Genomic DNA, 15,383 nt, shown 5'->3' with positions numbered 1-15,383 from the left:
CCGTGAAATAACCAGCGCATGAACAAGCGTTTTGGCAGAAGAGACAGACAAAAATGATCGAATCCTGACACGAACACACGAACCCTTCCAGGATTCTGAGGATTAGCTGGCCGTGGGTAAATATGCTATTGGGAGAAACAGGGCATCATGGTATGACCCATATTTCAAATCTGGGACTGGGGAGGTGAGGGGCTTTTCTTACCCCATTCCCATAGGACAGGACAGGATCAAAGAGGCTGTCCAGGTAATGATCCAATCCTTTCTGGCTCCGGGGCTCGCTGAAGGTGTCTGAATCTGCTTCCAGGTTCCAAAAGGCAAAGCAAAAAGAATTAGCCCCAAACCAGCTCCTGAACATGCACAGGTATGCCACGGTGCCCACAGGTTCCCCAGAACCAAGCATTGGATTTTTCTAGGGCCATCAGTGGCAAGGTGGAGGGGGCACCTGCACATTTCGTAGCTGGGCAGAAGAGGGGATTTTGAACGCTGCCACTTTTCTCACTCCGACAACCTTTGGCCGTGCTGTCGGGGGATTATGGGAGCTGTACTGCAAAACGTCTGAGGGGCTCTTGGTTGGAGAAGGCGGCTTTACAGGCTCTCTCCTGGGATGGGCCCTGGAGTGCCTTCGCCCCGCCCACTCTCTCCCTCATCAAGTCTCCTCCTCAGACAGCGGGAGTCCTCTGCTAAGTCAAGGGGCTTCCTTGCAAACACAACGCAGGGAGCACGCAATCGCAATAGCTCCGTGTGTTAGGGCACATGCCTGGCCTGCAGAAGGTCCCGGGTTCGATCCCCGGGTTCTCCAGGTAGGGCGAGGAAAGAATCCTGCCTGGAATCCAGGAGAGCTGCTGCTGCTACCAGCCAGTGTCGACAACACTGGTCTAGATGGACCCAGGGTCTGACCCAGCTTCCTATGCCCTTTGCTCCTGACATTGAGCATTCTTTACGCATGGGGTTGGTGTTGCAGGTGCCTCTCTCTGTGCAGTGTTCACCAGGTCGCTTTGCCCCCCATATAGATTTGAGCCAATGTAACAAAAGGCCCCCCTTGCCCACCCCCCGCCCTTCATGATGGTGGATGTTTTGCTACTGGTGGTTATCGTCCATGTCCATCAGACACACGCTCACGCTGAGAGGAATCAGTCATCTTGGTCGGTCTTACCATGGCTGCAGTATCCCTCCGAGTCTGGCAGGTGGGTGGGGGCCACCGTGGGGGCCTTCGTAAGCGGTGGGGGAGGAACCGCCTCGTTTGGGTCCAAACCGTGTCTGAATACTCTAACAAGAAAAGGGAAGAAGATCAGCGGGAGAGTCAGGAGGGAGGACAGATAAAGCCATACTTTAAATCAGTGGTTCCCAAACTTTTTAAGCGAACCGCCCCCTTGGTTCCACAAACGCATGCCCAGCGCCCCCCTACCCTATAAAAACCATTATTCAGAATAGTGGTTTTCAACGACCCACTAAGGAAGGTAATAACAATAAAATTCAAAACAGTAACAATTAATTGAATATTTATTCAAAATCCAATTACATTTTTTTAGTTTATTCAATTAAACATAATTGATGAACTTGATCCAGCTGGACATCAGGAAAAACTTCCTGACTGTTAGAGCAGCACGACAATGGAATCAGTTGCCTGGTGAGGTTGTGGGCTCTCCCACACTAGAGGCCTTCAAGAGGCAGCTGGACAACCATCTGTCAGGGATGCTTTAGGGTGGATTCCTGCATTGAGCAGGGGGTTGGACTTGATGGCCTTGTAGGCCCCTTCCAACTCTGCTATTCTAGGATTCTATGTCATCTTATCAAAGTCTGATAGTCATTTAGCAAGAACATTAGATATCACATTTAGTAACTAGGGCAGAGTACCTCACTGAACTGTAAATTCTTAATGTGATGGATGGGCTTGATGAAGTGATACCAGTTTCCCAATGTCTGGTTTAAAGTCACTTAACATGCGTCTTAAATCACCACGTTTAGTAATCTGGAGTCCATTTCTTTGCTTGGAGAGAAGTAGGCAGACCACACTAAAACCACATCCCACCAAATATGATTTTGGAAATGCAACCTGGAGTTTCTGAACCACTCTCCATAGTGCAGGATAGCCATCAGAAATTTCCTTCTGTAACCAAAATTCTTGGTACGGAAAAGACCACCTTGAGTGCCGCCCTGCTACCCCTTTGCCTCTTAGCGCCCCCCTATGAAATCCCACCCCCCCAAGGGGGTGGTACCGTCCACTTTGGGAAACACTGCTTTAAATTGATGGCCAAAGAGGGAAAAAAGAGATGAAAATGAAAGGGTGCAATTCCCCCCCCAACAACCCCAAAACTTGGGTATGTTTATTGTGGGGAAAAAATCCATCATATACAGAGTTTTGAGCTTGCACACTCTTCTCCGAGGAAACTCGAGCCTCCCAATTATTCATAATCCAAAATACATGGACAGCTCTGTGTTCTTTCACGTCCAAAGTCAAGCTGGTGGTAGCGGTGGGATCCTTAATATAAGGGCATCCCAAACACAGGAGTTGGGCACTTCCATGAGAGGGTGGCACCTACCCTTGTGCCCTCTGGGATGTGTTCTTCCTATGGACTTTGGCAACATGCATCTAGGAATGGGCGAACAAGCAAAGCTTGATTTCACCAGCAGGGCCTTCTCTGCAGTGGCCTGAAACTTCTGGAACAAACTTCCATCAGAGGTCTGCCATGCACCACCTTTGCAGGCTTTCAAGAAGGCCTTAAAAACATTTTATTTTACCATGGCCTTCCCATGATGTATACTGTTATTGCTGGTATTGTTGTTCCTGCTGGTTTTATTGTTTTAATTGTTATTTTATTGTGAACATGTTTTTATTGCTTTTAATATTTTAATGATTATAATATTTTTTGTATTTTATTGTTGTAAGCCGCCTTGTTGTTAGATCAATGTTCTTTTCACCCAAGGACGAGATCCAAACAGCCCTTAAGCACGACTCCCCTCCTCTGTCCTGAAAGGCAGCCAAGAAAAGTTTTAAATAAATAAAATAACTAAACAAAATACTCACTTCGTGCCCAATTCCCATTTGTGTTTGCTGCTCAGTCTGGGCAAAGGGGAATCTTGTGCAAATCAAGTGGTGACTGAACAGGGGAGTTACTTAAGTTTCTGCAAATTTGTGCAACTTTCCTCCATAGATTAAACCAGGGCTCATTCAATCCATGGAGGAAATATGCATGGTTGACCGTTTGCAAATATTTTCAGCGGACACATGTTTGTGTTCGGAGCTTCGAATGGGGCACGCTCTCACATTTCGCAAGCAAAAACGAAACGCTCGTACATCCCTACAGGCGTCCACCTTACTCTACTCTTGAACCCGAATGGCATCATTTCAAAAAAGAGGCAGTGGGCCACCTCTGCTACCTACGCTTTACCACCGACGTTCTTCTCCGAACCTTCCGAGGCGATTATGAAATAGGACTTTTGCTTTGGGAAGCCTCGGATCAGCTCCAGGTCAGAAATCAAGTCCAGAACGTAGTCGTGGCCGGCCAGCTCGGCCCACTGGTTGCCTTCCTTCATGGCGACCGACCAGCCTTGCCATCCGTCTGCAAGCCCCCTGTGAAGAAGCACCAGTCTTGAGCCAACCAAGGTGCTCAACGCTAGCTTAAAAGCCAGCAAGAGATGGAGCGCTCAAGGTACAAAGAAGCAACTCCAAGCATCAACCTTCTGCCTGATTGTCAGGGCCTGTCCACTCCTGGAGATGAAGTAGGAGGACACCATGATGGGTCCCAGCATGAACCAGGCACCCAGAGGGAATTCCGGAGACTATGCTTGAAGGCGATACCTTGCCCGGGAAACCCCCAGAATCAGTGGACCTAACGCACCCCAACCGGACTCGTCCCCCAACTCTGGGCTTCTCCACAGTCACCAGAAGGCCGTCAAGATAGACCTGACAAAGTCCAACACAGGAGAAGAAATGATGAGGGTAAGAAGGGACTGGATGAGGGCCCCACTTGTACTCCAGGAAGAGTAGAGCAGCCAATTAGTTTCCGGGCGAAGTATAAAGTGTTGGTTATCACCTTTAAAGCCCTACATGGTTTGGGTTCGGGTTACCTGCGGGATCCCATACAGTCCGCCCTGCACACTCAGGTCCTCTGGGAAGAATTTACTCCAGCCAACGAAAACAAGGCTGACAGCTATTACCCAGAGGACCTTTTCTTCTGCCACTCCCGGTTTGTGGAATGACCTGCCGGGAGAGATTCGTCAACTTAACAGTCTTCCGGAATTTAAGAAAGCCGTAAAGACTGATCTCTTCCGGCAGGCCTACCCAGTTGAATTAAAAGATGCCTTTTTTTTAATGGTGTGCTGCTTTGAATGATGCACTGGTTTAAAACGTTTGAATTAGTTTTATGTATTTTATGGTGTTTTTATTTGTGTTGTACCCCGCCTTGATCCAGAGGGAGAGGCGGGTAACAAATAAATAAATATCATCATCATCGTCGTCGTCGTCGTACTTAAACCAGGGAGGGGTTGAACGTCTTTCAGCCAGAGTTGAATCCCATTTTGGAGAAGTTTTTTTGGGCCGCATTGCAGGGGTGGGAGGGGCCAAAGGGAAATGTGTGGGGCCGAAATATAACTTACAAAATAACTCCGTTGCTCAGCCTTAGGAGAGGTATTTGAACCTTTTAGAACAGAAGAAACATGGCATAACAGCTGGGAAATGACTGAGCAACCGGTATTTATTTATTTATTTATTGCATTTTTATACGGCCAACAGCCAAAGTATCAGGCCAAGGGGTGTGACTGTAAGAGCTGTGCTGGATTAGGCCAGAGGTCCATCTAATCCAGCATTCTGTTCACACAGTGGCCCACCCATGTTCCCCAGTAACGGGTGTATAGAGGCTTACTGCCTCTGATACTGGAGGTAGCAAATAGCTACCAGGATTCCTAGCCCTGCGTAGCCTTCTCCACCTCCAGGAATTTTTCCAACCCTCTTTTAAAGCCATCTAAATGGGTGGCCATCACTCCACCTTGCGGAAGTGAATCCCGTGCGTTGTGTGTGGCCACCTGGGGGTTCCTGGGAGGCTGGATTGGGACTGTAGGTGTGCTGGATTTGGCCTCAAAGCTTCTGAAGCTTGTTTCTCTCTCGCTGCCTTTTGGACAGCTCCTTTCTTGCTCAGTTTTGGCCCTCTGGCTGCTGACACTGCTGGACAGCGCCTCCACTAGCCTGACTGAGAAGGCCAGAACACGAAGATGCCTCCCACCACACCCCCGGTTCTCTCAGCCCCTTCTACCTGTATTTCAGGATGTTCTCACTAAGGCCTTCTCCTGTGGTCCAGGAATGGATGGGGCAAGAGAAGTGATCTCCTGTCAAGGCAAAAAAACAACAGCGATAACTGAGGCCCAGCTTTCCTGCAAGCAGAAAACTAGCACCTCAGGAAGATAGGTTCCAGCCTTGCCCTGCTGTGCTAGTTTTCCTCCTACAGGGAGCTTTGCCAACTCCGCAAACACAATTTCCCATCTGCAACGGAAGTGGTACCAGTCATTCTATCACGTCATTTCTATGGTATTCTGCCCGTCTCAGCCTGGTCGCCATATGCAGCCGAATGAGGTGGGAATTAAGTGGCAGCGTCCAGAGCTGGCCAAATGAGCAGCACTGCTGCAGCCGGAGAGGGATGTTGCGGAAGACGGCACTTCTGAATATTCCCCGCAGTTAGAGTCTTAGCATCCCAGGGAGCAGGCTGGAGTTTATTCAGACTCTTTGAGACAGTAGTTCTGCCCCCCGTCGACTGCAATTTGCAGGCATTAAAAACAAACCATGGGGAGGCATCTAAAGATATGATGCCACCCTTCAGCCTGAAATGTTTCAGTCCATGCTACCATCTCATTTTTGCCACATAGGTAAACCAGGCCTATCATGGAATTGGATGTAAGAATGGTACAGATAATAAATACATACATTTCATGTTTATTGCCAGCAGACAGAAATAAAGGTAAAGAAATTGCATAGTAATTTAGTTCTTTTGCCTTCTTCATATAAGACCTTTAGTGGTGGTAGGTTTTTTTGTTTAGAAAAAGAAAATTACTTTCCAATCTGTCTTTATGCTGATTTGAAAGACAAAAGGAAAGCTACTCTGTGCATGCTCAAAGGCCGTCAGCATGTGGTGCAAGAGTTTCTGAGATGTCTGGCACAAATCCGTGGTCAAATATCCACGCAAAAGGACACCTGTTTTCCTCCACACGAATTAAAAAGAGGGGGAAAGGAGAGAGCAGAAGGAAGGTATTGAATGGGACATGCCATTTCTCCTGATGTGAATCTTCTACACGTTCATTCATATGTTACAACTGCCGCCCCCGGACTGTGGAATGGCCTGCCGGAGGAGATTCGTCATCTTAATACTCTCTCTGAGTTTAAGACAGCCAGAAAGACGAATCTCTTCCGGCAGGCCTACCCAGATGAATTTTAAACCTAAGAATTTTAAGATGTTGTGATTGTTATTTTAATATTGTATCGGTTTTCTATGCTCTTTTAACCAGTTTGATGTATTTTATTGTTGTGTTTAATGTTGTTCCTTGCCTCGATCCAGAGGGAGAGGTGGGTAAGAAATAAATAAAATAAAATAATAATAATAATAATAATAATAATAATAATAATAATTATTGAAAGACAAATTAGAGGCTAGCTCAGTGTCTCAGATACGGGCACAAATTCCCTCCTGTGCTCATAATCTGAGCTCAACTGCCCTTTGCATCCCAGTTCCCAAACAGCCCAGCCCCTCCCTCACCATTGAAGCAGTAAACATCCAGGGCCATGTTGACTCTGTCTCGGTTGGCTGTCCACTCTAGAAGGGTGGGCGGATAGGCCCGGGTGGCTTCTGTACCATACTGGGTCTTCGCCATGGCTTGCATTAGCTTGTGCTGGCAAATGGGCTTGTAGCCGTCAAAGGCATAGTCAGAAACAAACCTGTAAGGGGTGTGGGATGAGGAGAAGCGGAGGATAAGGTGAGGGAGCTTGGCATAGTGGTAGATCTGGAGTCAACACGTGGTGTCCATGAGAACATCAGAAGAACCCTGCTGGTCAGACCAAGGGTCCATCTAGTCCAGCATTCTGTTCCCGCAATAGCAACCAGATGGCCATGAGAAACCCACAAGTAGGACCTGAGTGCAACAGCACCCTCCCACCCATGTTCCCCAGCAACTAGTGTATATAGGCTTATTGCCTCTGGAGGTAGCACATAGCCAGCAGGACTAGTAGTCATGGATAGTCTTCTCCTCATAAATTTCTTTGTGACAAAGAGGGCGTTTCACCAGGTGCTGCAAGCATACAAATGACCCCTGCTGAAATTCCCTTTTCAATACAACTGTTAAAGATACAGGAGCCCTATCCTCCTTTCCATAGGGTCACCCTAATCTATAGGCCCCCAGACTTTTGATGGATTAACAGCGTCCTTGAGCTCCGTGCTCAGGACACTCATGGAGCCAGGCTCTTTCACTCTTCATGCTAAATTCAGTTGCATGTCACGGCCCCAGTCTTCTCTTCCTCCCCCCACCCCCGATGTAGCCACTCACTTCAACAAGTATTTCTCCAGGCTGGGGGACGGCACGAAGGCGCTGAAGCAGGAGGCCAGAAGGAGCCAGCCGCGCTCTTCGTTGTGGACGTTGGTGTTCCGCCATACTTGGTTGGCGATCTGGGACAGGATCTCGTCCCGCAGGCTTGGGGTCGACAGCCCCTTCTGCACAATGTAGTTCCCAAACAGGTTCTCCTGGGTGCCATTGAGGTGGGGGTCGCCCATGAAGCGGAGGATCTGCCGCGGATAGAGGAAATGAGCAAAAAATACCCGCTCCCAAACCTACACGCCGTGCATGCCATTTGCCGAACAAGTTCCTGTCTCTTTCTCTGTCCGGTTTAATAAAGACCACAGAAGTTGAGTGCCCTGCAGGTGTGAAGCTGTGTGGACCCCATCTGTAGTTAAGAACTTAAGAACGTCAGAAGAGCCCTCCTGGGTCAGATTAAGGGTCCATCTAGTCCAGCACTCTCTTCACACAGTGGCCCACCAGCTGTTCACCAGGGACCCACAAGCAGGACACGGTGCAAGCCCTACATGGTTTGGGTCCAGGCTACCTGCGGAGTCGCCTCCTCCCATACAGTCCGCCCCACACACTCAGGTCCTCTGGGGAGAACTTACTTCCGTCACCCAAAACTAGGCTGACATCTGTTACCCAGAGGACCTTTTCTTCTGTCTCCCCCAGATTGTGGAACGGCCTGCCGGAGGAGATTCGTAAAATTAACTCTCTCTGTCATTTTAACACAGCTTTGAAAACTAGCCTTTTCCGGCAGGCCTACCCAGACCCAGATGAATGTGAAATCCAGTATTTTTAAGGTGTGTTGATTCTTGTACGAATGTTGTTCCCAAAGGGAGAGGCGAGTAATAAATAAATAAATAAATTTTATTTTATTTATTTATTTATTTATTTATTTATTTATTGCATTTCTATACCGCCCAATAGCCGAAGCTCTCTGGGCGGTTTACAAAATCTCTCTGGGCAAATTATTATTATTATTATTATTATTATTATTATTATTATTATTATTATTATTACCTTCCCACCCCTGTTCCCCAGCTACTGGTGTACATGGGCCTTCTCCTAGTTCATAAAGCACAATTCATCCCATGAAGAACTACAGACAAGTTGCACACACAAGAGATTTCTCTCTAGGATTTTTCCTTCTACGAAAGAGTGGGGTTTCCCCCCTTCTCATTCTCTTGCACCTCCCCACAAACTCACTTCTCTATCGCTGTAGGAATGCCCGATGGTAACAGGGAAAAAAAGAATCTTGTTCTGTGTGCATCTTCACAACAAGCATCGATAAAAAACCCAAAATGTGGAAAACATAATGGGCAGGGAAGTGAACTTCTTGAATAAAGCAGTCTTTGCGGGCCCGTGGAAAGAGAGCAGAGAGGGAACGAACCTAGTCTCCCCTTGGTAGGGAGTTCCACAGCATTGGAGTGGCCACCAAAAAGGCCCTGCAAGACGTCGCCACCAAACGTGCCTCTGAAGGTGGCGGTATTGAAGAAAGAGCCTCTCCAGAAGATCGTAAGACCAGGCAAGCTTGCATTTGACCAGAGGGAAGGAAGACATTTATTTTCACTTACCAGCTTGAAGAGGCTGAGCGCTTCATATCGCAGGCTCTCATCTAACAACGTCAGAGGGGCTGCCAGCGTCTTGGTGAGCATGCCGAAAAAGGGGTCCTGTGGGACAACAGAAGAGGGGGATGTTGACCACCTGGCTTTGCTTGTGGGAAGGACTACTTCACACAACCCTCTTGACGAAACGGTGGGTGCTCAAGCGGCCATCAAATGCATAACTGCCAACATTTGCCCTGGATACTTGGCGTCCCCCGCCCCACCCGTGCGACAGCCCCCTTACCTTGAAGTGGGTCCGCACGTACTTGGCCATGGGGTAGTTGTTGATGTCGAGCGGCAGAGCGAGCTGGGAGTCTGCCTGCAACTTGGGGGGCGGGACGTGGACGACGCAGTCTTCATTCACCTGCTTGTGAACTACGGTAAAGAGGAAGCAAACACATTCTCGTAATCAGAGCAAGGGTCTACCGACTCCAGCTTTATCGAACTTGATGCCCTCCAGATGTGTTGGACTCCCATCACTCCCAGTTGGCTGGGAATGATGGGAGTTGTAGTCCAACACATCTGGTGGGCCTCAAGTTCGGGAAGGCTGATCTACTCTAATCAAGCATCCAGTTTTGTAGTGGTGGCCTCTTGGAAGGCTCACAAGAAAGGTGTTGAAACCAAGATGCAGCTGGAAGGGGCTGGAGGTCCTTTGTCTTCTCCCCAAGACCCAGAATGCAAGTGGTAGACCAAGCCACACCTAGTCACTTCCTGCCCTTTGGGCCAATGCGCCGCGTCCACACCATCCCTCTTGCCAGGCCTCTTGCCATTGAGGGGAATGAAACAGTAGTCACCCCCAAAATAATTAAACAGATGGTTATCCAGGCCATCCCGGTGGACAGAGGTTTATATGCAGGAACAGGACACACATCTCTTTGTGCAAGAACTGACGTGGTTGGCACAGGGTTAAGGCATTCTCCAAGGGGCTTAAATCTTTTATTGCAGGGGCGTTAAACTGCTTTCAGACCAAGGGATGAATTCAATTTTGGAGAAGCTCTCGGCGGGCTGCGTTTCCAGCGGCGGGCGCAGAAGAAGGCAAAACAGGGAGGAGCTGAAGGGTGCAGTGTCAAAAGACCCAAAACACAAGCATATTTAAACTTAAATGTGCTTTCGGAGAGGAACGTCAACCTCTTAGGAAGTCCATTAGAGTTCTGACTGCAACCCAGAGCCGATTCACCACCTCACTGACTTCAGAACCCTCAGCCCCCCACTGTTAGGTCCCAAGGCAGGCTGGATTAAGCCCATGAGGCTGAGGTTATTGCAAAACCTACCATGGTGGAATGTCTTTAAGAGATCTCTCTGGGGAAGAGATTCCAGAATCCCTCACGGGTGGGGGGTGGGGATCAAAGGCCAATAGCTCACCTCGCTACTGCTCTGGAATCCCCCTGGGAAAGAATCCCCAGCTGATAATAGCTCACCAGCCACAGTATTCAGCAGTCCAACTAGCTCCGCAGGGACTTCCAAGTTGGCGACTCTCATCACTTCTCGACGGCTCAGCTCCTGGCGGGAACCAGAGAAAGAGCGTCAGGGCCGGCCCCACCATTAGGCAGAGTGAGGCAGTCACCTCAGGCTGCAGCAAGGTGGTGGAGGAGAGGCCACTGTGCTTCCTAAATTGGCCTGCTGCCTTTAGGTACAGGGGAGGATGTTGTCCTGTGGACAGTGTTGAAGACAGATTTAACTACCACTCCAGTTGGGATGGGAGGGGGCGCCATCTTGTTTTTTGACTCAGGCAGCAAAATGTGGGGCCCAACCCAGCTCCTGCTCCCCCTCAGTTAACACAACAGCTTTATTGCATCGGATGCATCCATCAAAAGCGTATCAGAGAGGTGACAGAGGGACTCCGTCATTGACCCAGGGGGATATTTACTGGGATTTGGACTTGGAAGGTCCCTGGAAGGCCCTCTCCACCACATCTGCACAACAGACCTAAACCAATTTCACCATAATTCCTTCTCCCCAGAGAACCCTGGGAAGTGTAGTTCAGTGGTAGTGGTCACCAAACTACAATTCCCAAGGTGCTTTGATGGCAGCCAGGATAGTTAAACTCCTAAGTAAATTTATGGTGCAGATAAACCCTTACGGTAAACCCCCCCCCCCAACACTTTACACACACTCCAGCCTCTGTTTGGCACAGGGCATAGAAGTAAGCTTTTGTAGCTTATCAGCTGTCATTTTTAAAACAGCAAGTTTCTAGACCTTATGGTTAAAAAAAACTCTTCCAAGTGTATGAGCACTACTTCCTAGAATCTCAGAAACGAAGGTTGGCTGAATACTTGTTTGGACTCCTGGTCTTCCTCAACGGCCAGTGTGCCAATGGTCAGCATTATCGTGCTTCTGAGCAGTGGCTGTTTAGAACACTGTCTATGGGCTTTCTTGGAATATTTGGAATTATACCATATATTGTGGGAAGTGACATCTGATTATTTATATTGTTTGGAACTTTTAAGTAGCACACGATACTAATCAGCTTGGCACACTGGCCATTGAGGAAGACCAAGGCCGGATCTACACTACTGCTTTAAAGCGCTTTATAACAGTCGAAAGGCGTCTGGCCAAATTGATTAAATCTACTGAGCATTTTTTGTCTAGCAGTTTGATTGTTTTGTTGCATTATTGTATATGTGAAATGCTCTGTGTATGTTACTTTTAACATTATATTTTAATTTGTAAAATTGCATTTTTTTAACCTGTTTCCTTAACTTCCTTGCTTTCATTTATAGTGTGTTAGGTTAAGGTTATCACCTTTTTGTTGCATTTGCACATGAATACTTGTTTCACCAGTGCGCAGAACCGCAGAGCTTCAGAGCAATGCATGCTTCCTTGATGCTTTCCACAGCTGGCAGCAGCAGCAGAATAAATCATGCATTATACAAAGATGCAACATTTACACATACAGGTTACAGAAATCCAATTTCCTGGGTACAGATTTTTTATTTTTTGAGGGGAGTGCTGAGATTGGAACGTGTGGGTGTGCGGATGTGTTTTTTTTGTTTCTGCTTGAAACGTGTGTTCAGAATCTATCTCAGCACAGCAAACCCAGCGTTACCTGCTCAGCCTTTCTCCTCTCTTCCTCGGCCCTCCGGCGTTCCTCCTCCTTCCTCTGAAAGCACAGTAGATTTCCACGGTCAGAGAAGCACTGAATTCTCTCCGCCTCGCCGCCAAATATGGCTGCAGATATATTGCCTCTATATGGATTCAATCTCAAAAACAGACCACAATACCACCATACCTGACGGAACGCCTCTCCCGATGTGAATATACCCGGTCACTACGTTCAACATCTAAGGTCCTCCTCCGGGTGCCTACTCCGAGAGAGGCTCGGAGTGTGGCAACAAGGGACAGGGCCTTTTCGGTGGTGGCCCCCAGACTGTGGAATGATCTCCCTGACGAGGCTCGCCTGGCACCAACGCTGCTATCTTTCCGGCGCCAGGTTAAGACTTTCCTCTTTGCCCAGGCATATGGCGGCACATCTTAATCACCCACATGTTTAGTTTTTTAACGGTTTTTAATGCTTTATGTGTGTATGTTCTGTGTTTTAAAATTTTAAATTTTGTAAACTTGTTTTTATCTCAATTTTAGAATTTCTGTAAACCGCCCAGAGAGCCCTGGCTATGGGAGCGGTATATAAGTGAAATAAATAAATAAATAAATAAATAAATAAATAGTATGCAGGAGATCCCAGGTTCGGTCCACAGCATCTCCAGAGAGGGCTTCTAGGAAAGGCTCCTGCCTGACGCTGCTGCCAATCACGATTGCTAACATTGGACTGGATGGCAAATGTTCTGACTCCATATAAGTCTGCTTTCTATACTCCTACCAGATATGTTGACCTGTAGCTTTCTGGTTGAGCACGTGTTTTGCATGCAAAAAAGCTGCCACTGACCCATGGCTCTGTTCACACATAACTCTAAACCATGGTTTGCCATTAATTGTCTTGCAGATGAGCAAATAAACCGTGGCTTGTTTTCCCTTTTTTCTGGTATGTTTACTCCCTGCCCATTTTGCTAACCTTCAGAGCAGTTTCACTTTTAGGCTGCTCTTGTTAGGCACTTCTGTTTCAGGGCAGGTAGCAGTGCAAACAAGCCAAGGATATGTCATGGTTCCGGGTCCAGACATCATGACGAGCCGTGGTTTAAACAAGCCAGACTTCATAAGCCAAAAACAGAACATAGATTCTAGCCACTTAACAGACCACGGTTTGTTTGAGTGGATGGGTTTGGAGACATGTGTGTCTCTGGAAAAATGAGAAACTTAGAGCACTTTGAAATGACTGGATAGCCTGAAATATTAATTTTTTAAAAAACCAGAGCAACAAAACCACAGAACTGTCTCAAGTCAGGCACACATGAGCATCTCCAAGGCATCATCTGTACGCTCACCAAATTTTTCTATCATTAAAAATAAAGTAGTTACAGGCGTTTCTTTCGGACAATGAATATCAATGGAAAAAATGGCGTCCGAATTTTTCTTCGGTTTTGGAACTGAAACGACATGGAGGGGTCCCGAAACAGGCCCATTTCAGAAGGTTGACTTAGTAAAAGGCAGCTTTATATCTTCTTTCGGAGCGTCCATAGGGCAGTGGTAGAGCAAATGCTTTCCGTGATGGGGAGGGTCCCAGGTAATTGTTGTTTAAAGGATATTTTAAAAATTTACAAAATATGCAGGCGTGGGAGGAAGCAGAGGGCTGCTTGTGCTACCAGCCATCACCACTAGTGTCACAGGCAGTATCCAGAAAGTGCCTGAATTATGGCTTGTGGAAACACAATCCACGTAGCCATAGAAGTTGACATAGCCGGAGGAAATAAATAGCACTTCTCCCAATCAAGACTAAGAAAGATTCCAGTCCTCATAGTTCTGAATAAAGGGATAAATTAAATAAGAACATAGGAAGCGGCCTTCTGCCGACTCAGACCCTAGGTCCGCCTAACCCAGTATTTCTGACACTGACTGGCAGCAACGGCTCTCCAGGGCTGCAGGCCGGCATTTTTCCAGCCTTACTTGGGGATCCTGGGGTCCTCCCTGCAGGCGGAGTGGGTGCTTTGTCACCCAGCGACCACCCGTCCCCATAACTGCCACAATGCCAAGGGCGGTTCTTTGCCGTTTCTGCTACAAAGGACTATCTGTCCCAGGGGAGAATGAAGGCTCAAAAGGTGCATTTCTGGGGCTGTCCCCTACATCCCAAATCAAACACCTCCCTCGGCTCCCGGCCACAGAGGCAGGTCACCCGTTCTGCCCTGCCGGCTACTCACGGTGTCTCCGAGCCCATCCATCCTGAAACGGACGCTCTTCATGGCGTCCCTTGAGCCGCTGGGCAAGGCTGCTGCCTGCGTGCCCAGCACTGGGGCAGGTGCCAGCGTAGCCTAGTCAGCCAGGCAACTGCTCCGGTTACGGCTGTTTGCTTATGGAGCTGGATGAGTCACGCTTTAACCCTTCTCATATCGCTGGCATCCAGCAGCCCTTGTGTCCTGGGGGGTTGTGGGGGCTCAGCCAGAAACTCCGGAGGCTGTTGGCGGGTACCACACAGGGGATCTTGCCTCCGCTTCTGCAATCATCCCTTCTTCTTCTTTCTCTCTACTCTTCCTTCTCTTCTACTGTCTCATCTCTAGGACCATTAGACAGAGTGAAGCGGTAGCCTCAGGCGGAAGATACTGGGAAATGGCAGTGACATGTCAGGAGGACAGAGCTGTGTGCCACGTGGCCCAGCTCTGTGCCCCGAACCTATTCAGCTGCCTTCAGGTGGAGTAGAAGATGCTATCCCATGGCCAGGGTTGAAGACAGATCCAACCGCCCCTCCGTTTTTGTACACGAAATGGGAGGGGGCGCCATCTTGTCCTTTGCCTCAGGTGTCAAAATACCTTGGGGGTTGCCCTACTCACTCTAGTCCTTCTACTCCTACCCAACGCTGCACTTCCAAAATCATCCATCACATTCCCCACACAGTGGGGACCCTGAACGTCAGAACAGAGCCCCAGGTTCATTTCCCGGCATTCCAGGTGACGGCAGGGAAGAATCCTGCCTGGCGCTCAGGAGAGCTCTTGACTGTCGCTGCAGTGTCGGCAATACCGAGGCCCTTGGCGTGACTTGATATGTTCCCATTGAAAATGGGCCATTATTTAGAATCTGAAGGATAACTTGGGAAATCCCAAAGAGGGCTAGAATTGAGCAGGATTTTGGCCAAGGGGCTGAGGTCCAACCGCCCGACACTTTGTGAATTGCTCTCCTCCAGCCCCCTCCTCAGCCATC

The 15,383-nt window shown here is 48.3% G+C and overlaps 1 protein-coding gene across 1 annotated transcript in view; it reads right to left on the bottom strand.

The window, feature by feature from the left end:
* MYO15A (myosin XVA) overlaps window positions 1-15,383 on the bottom strand; it is a 94,991-nt gene that overhangs the window by 45,220 nt on the left and 34,388 nt on the right. Inside the window, exons 27-37 of the mRNA XM_063143496.1 lie at window positions 14,390-14,500; window positions 12,187-12,240; window positions 10,545-10,640; window positions 9,385-9,507; window positions 9,111-9,206; window positions 7,525-7,760; window positions 6,741-6,919; window positions 5,250-5,322; window positions 3,383-3,571; window positions 1,154-1,266; window positions 203-297 (exon numbers count right to left, since the gene is read on the bottom strand). Coding sequence (XP_062999566.1) covers window positions 203-297; window positions 1,154-1,266; window positions 3,383-3,571; window positions 5,250-5,322; window positions 6,741-6,919; window positions 7,525-7,760; window positions 9,111-9,206; window positions 9,385-9,507; window positions 10,545-10,640; window positions 12,187-12,240; window positions 14,390-14,500 — 1,365 coding nt within the window. The remainder of the gene's footprint in view (window positions 1-202; window positions 298-1,153; window positions 1,267-3,382; window positions 3,572-5,249; window positions 5,323-6,740; window positions 6,920-7,524; window positions 7,761-9,110; window positions 9,207-9,384; window positions 9,508-10,544; window positions 10,641-12,186; window positions 12,241-14,389; window positions 14,501-15,383) is intronic.

This window comes from Elgaria multicarinata, chromosome 17 (assembly GCF_023053635.1).
Source record: "Elgaria multicarinata webbii isolate HBS135686 ecotype San Diego chromosome 17, rElgMul1.1.pri, whole genome shotgun sequence".
NCBI lineage: Eukaryota > Metazoa > Chordata > Lepidosauria > Squamata > Anguidae > Elgaria > Elgaria multicarinata.
This window is presented reverse-complemented; position numbering and strand designations above follow the sequence as displayed.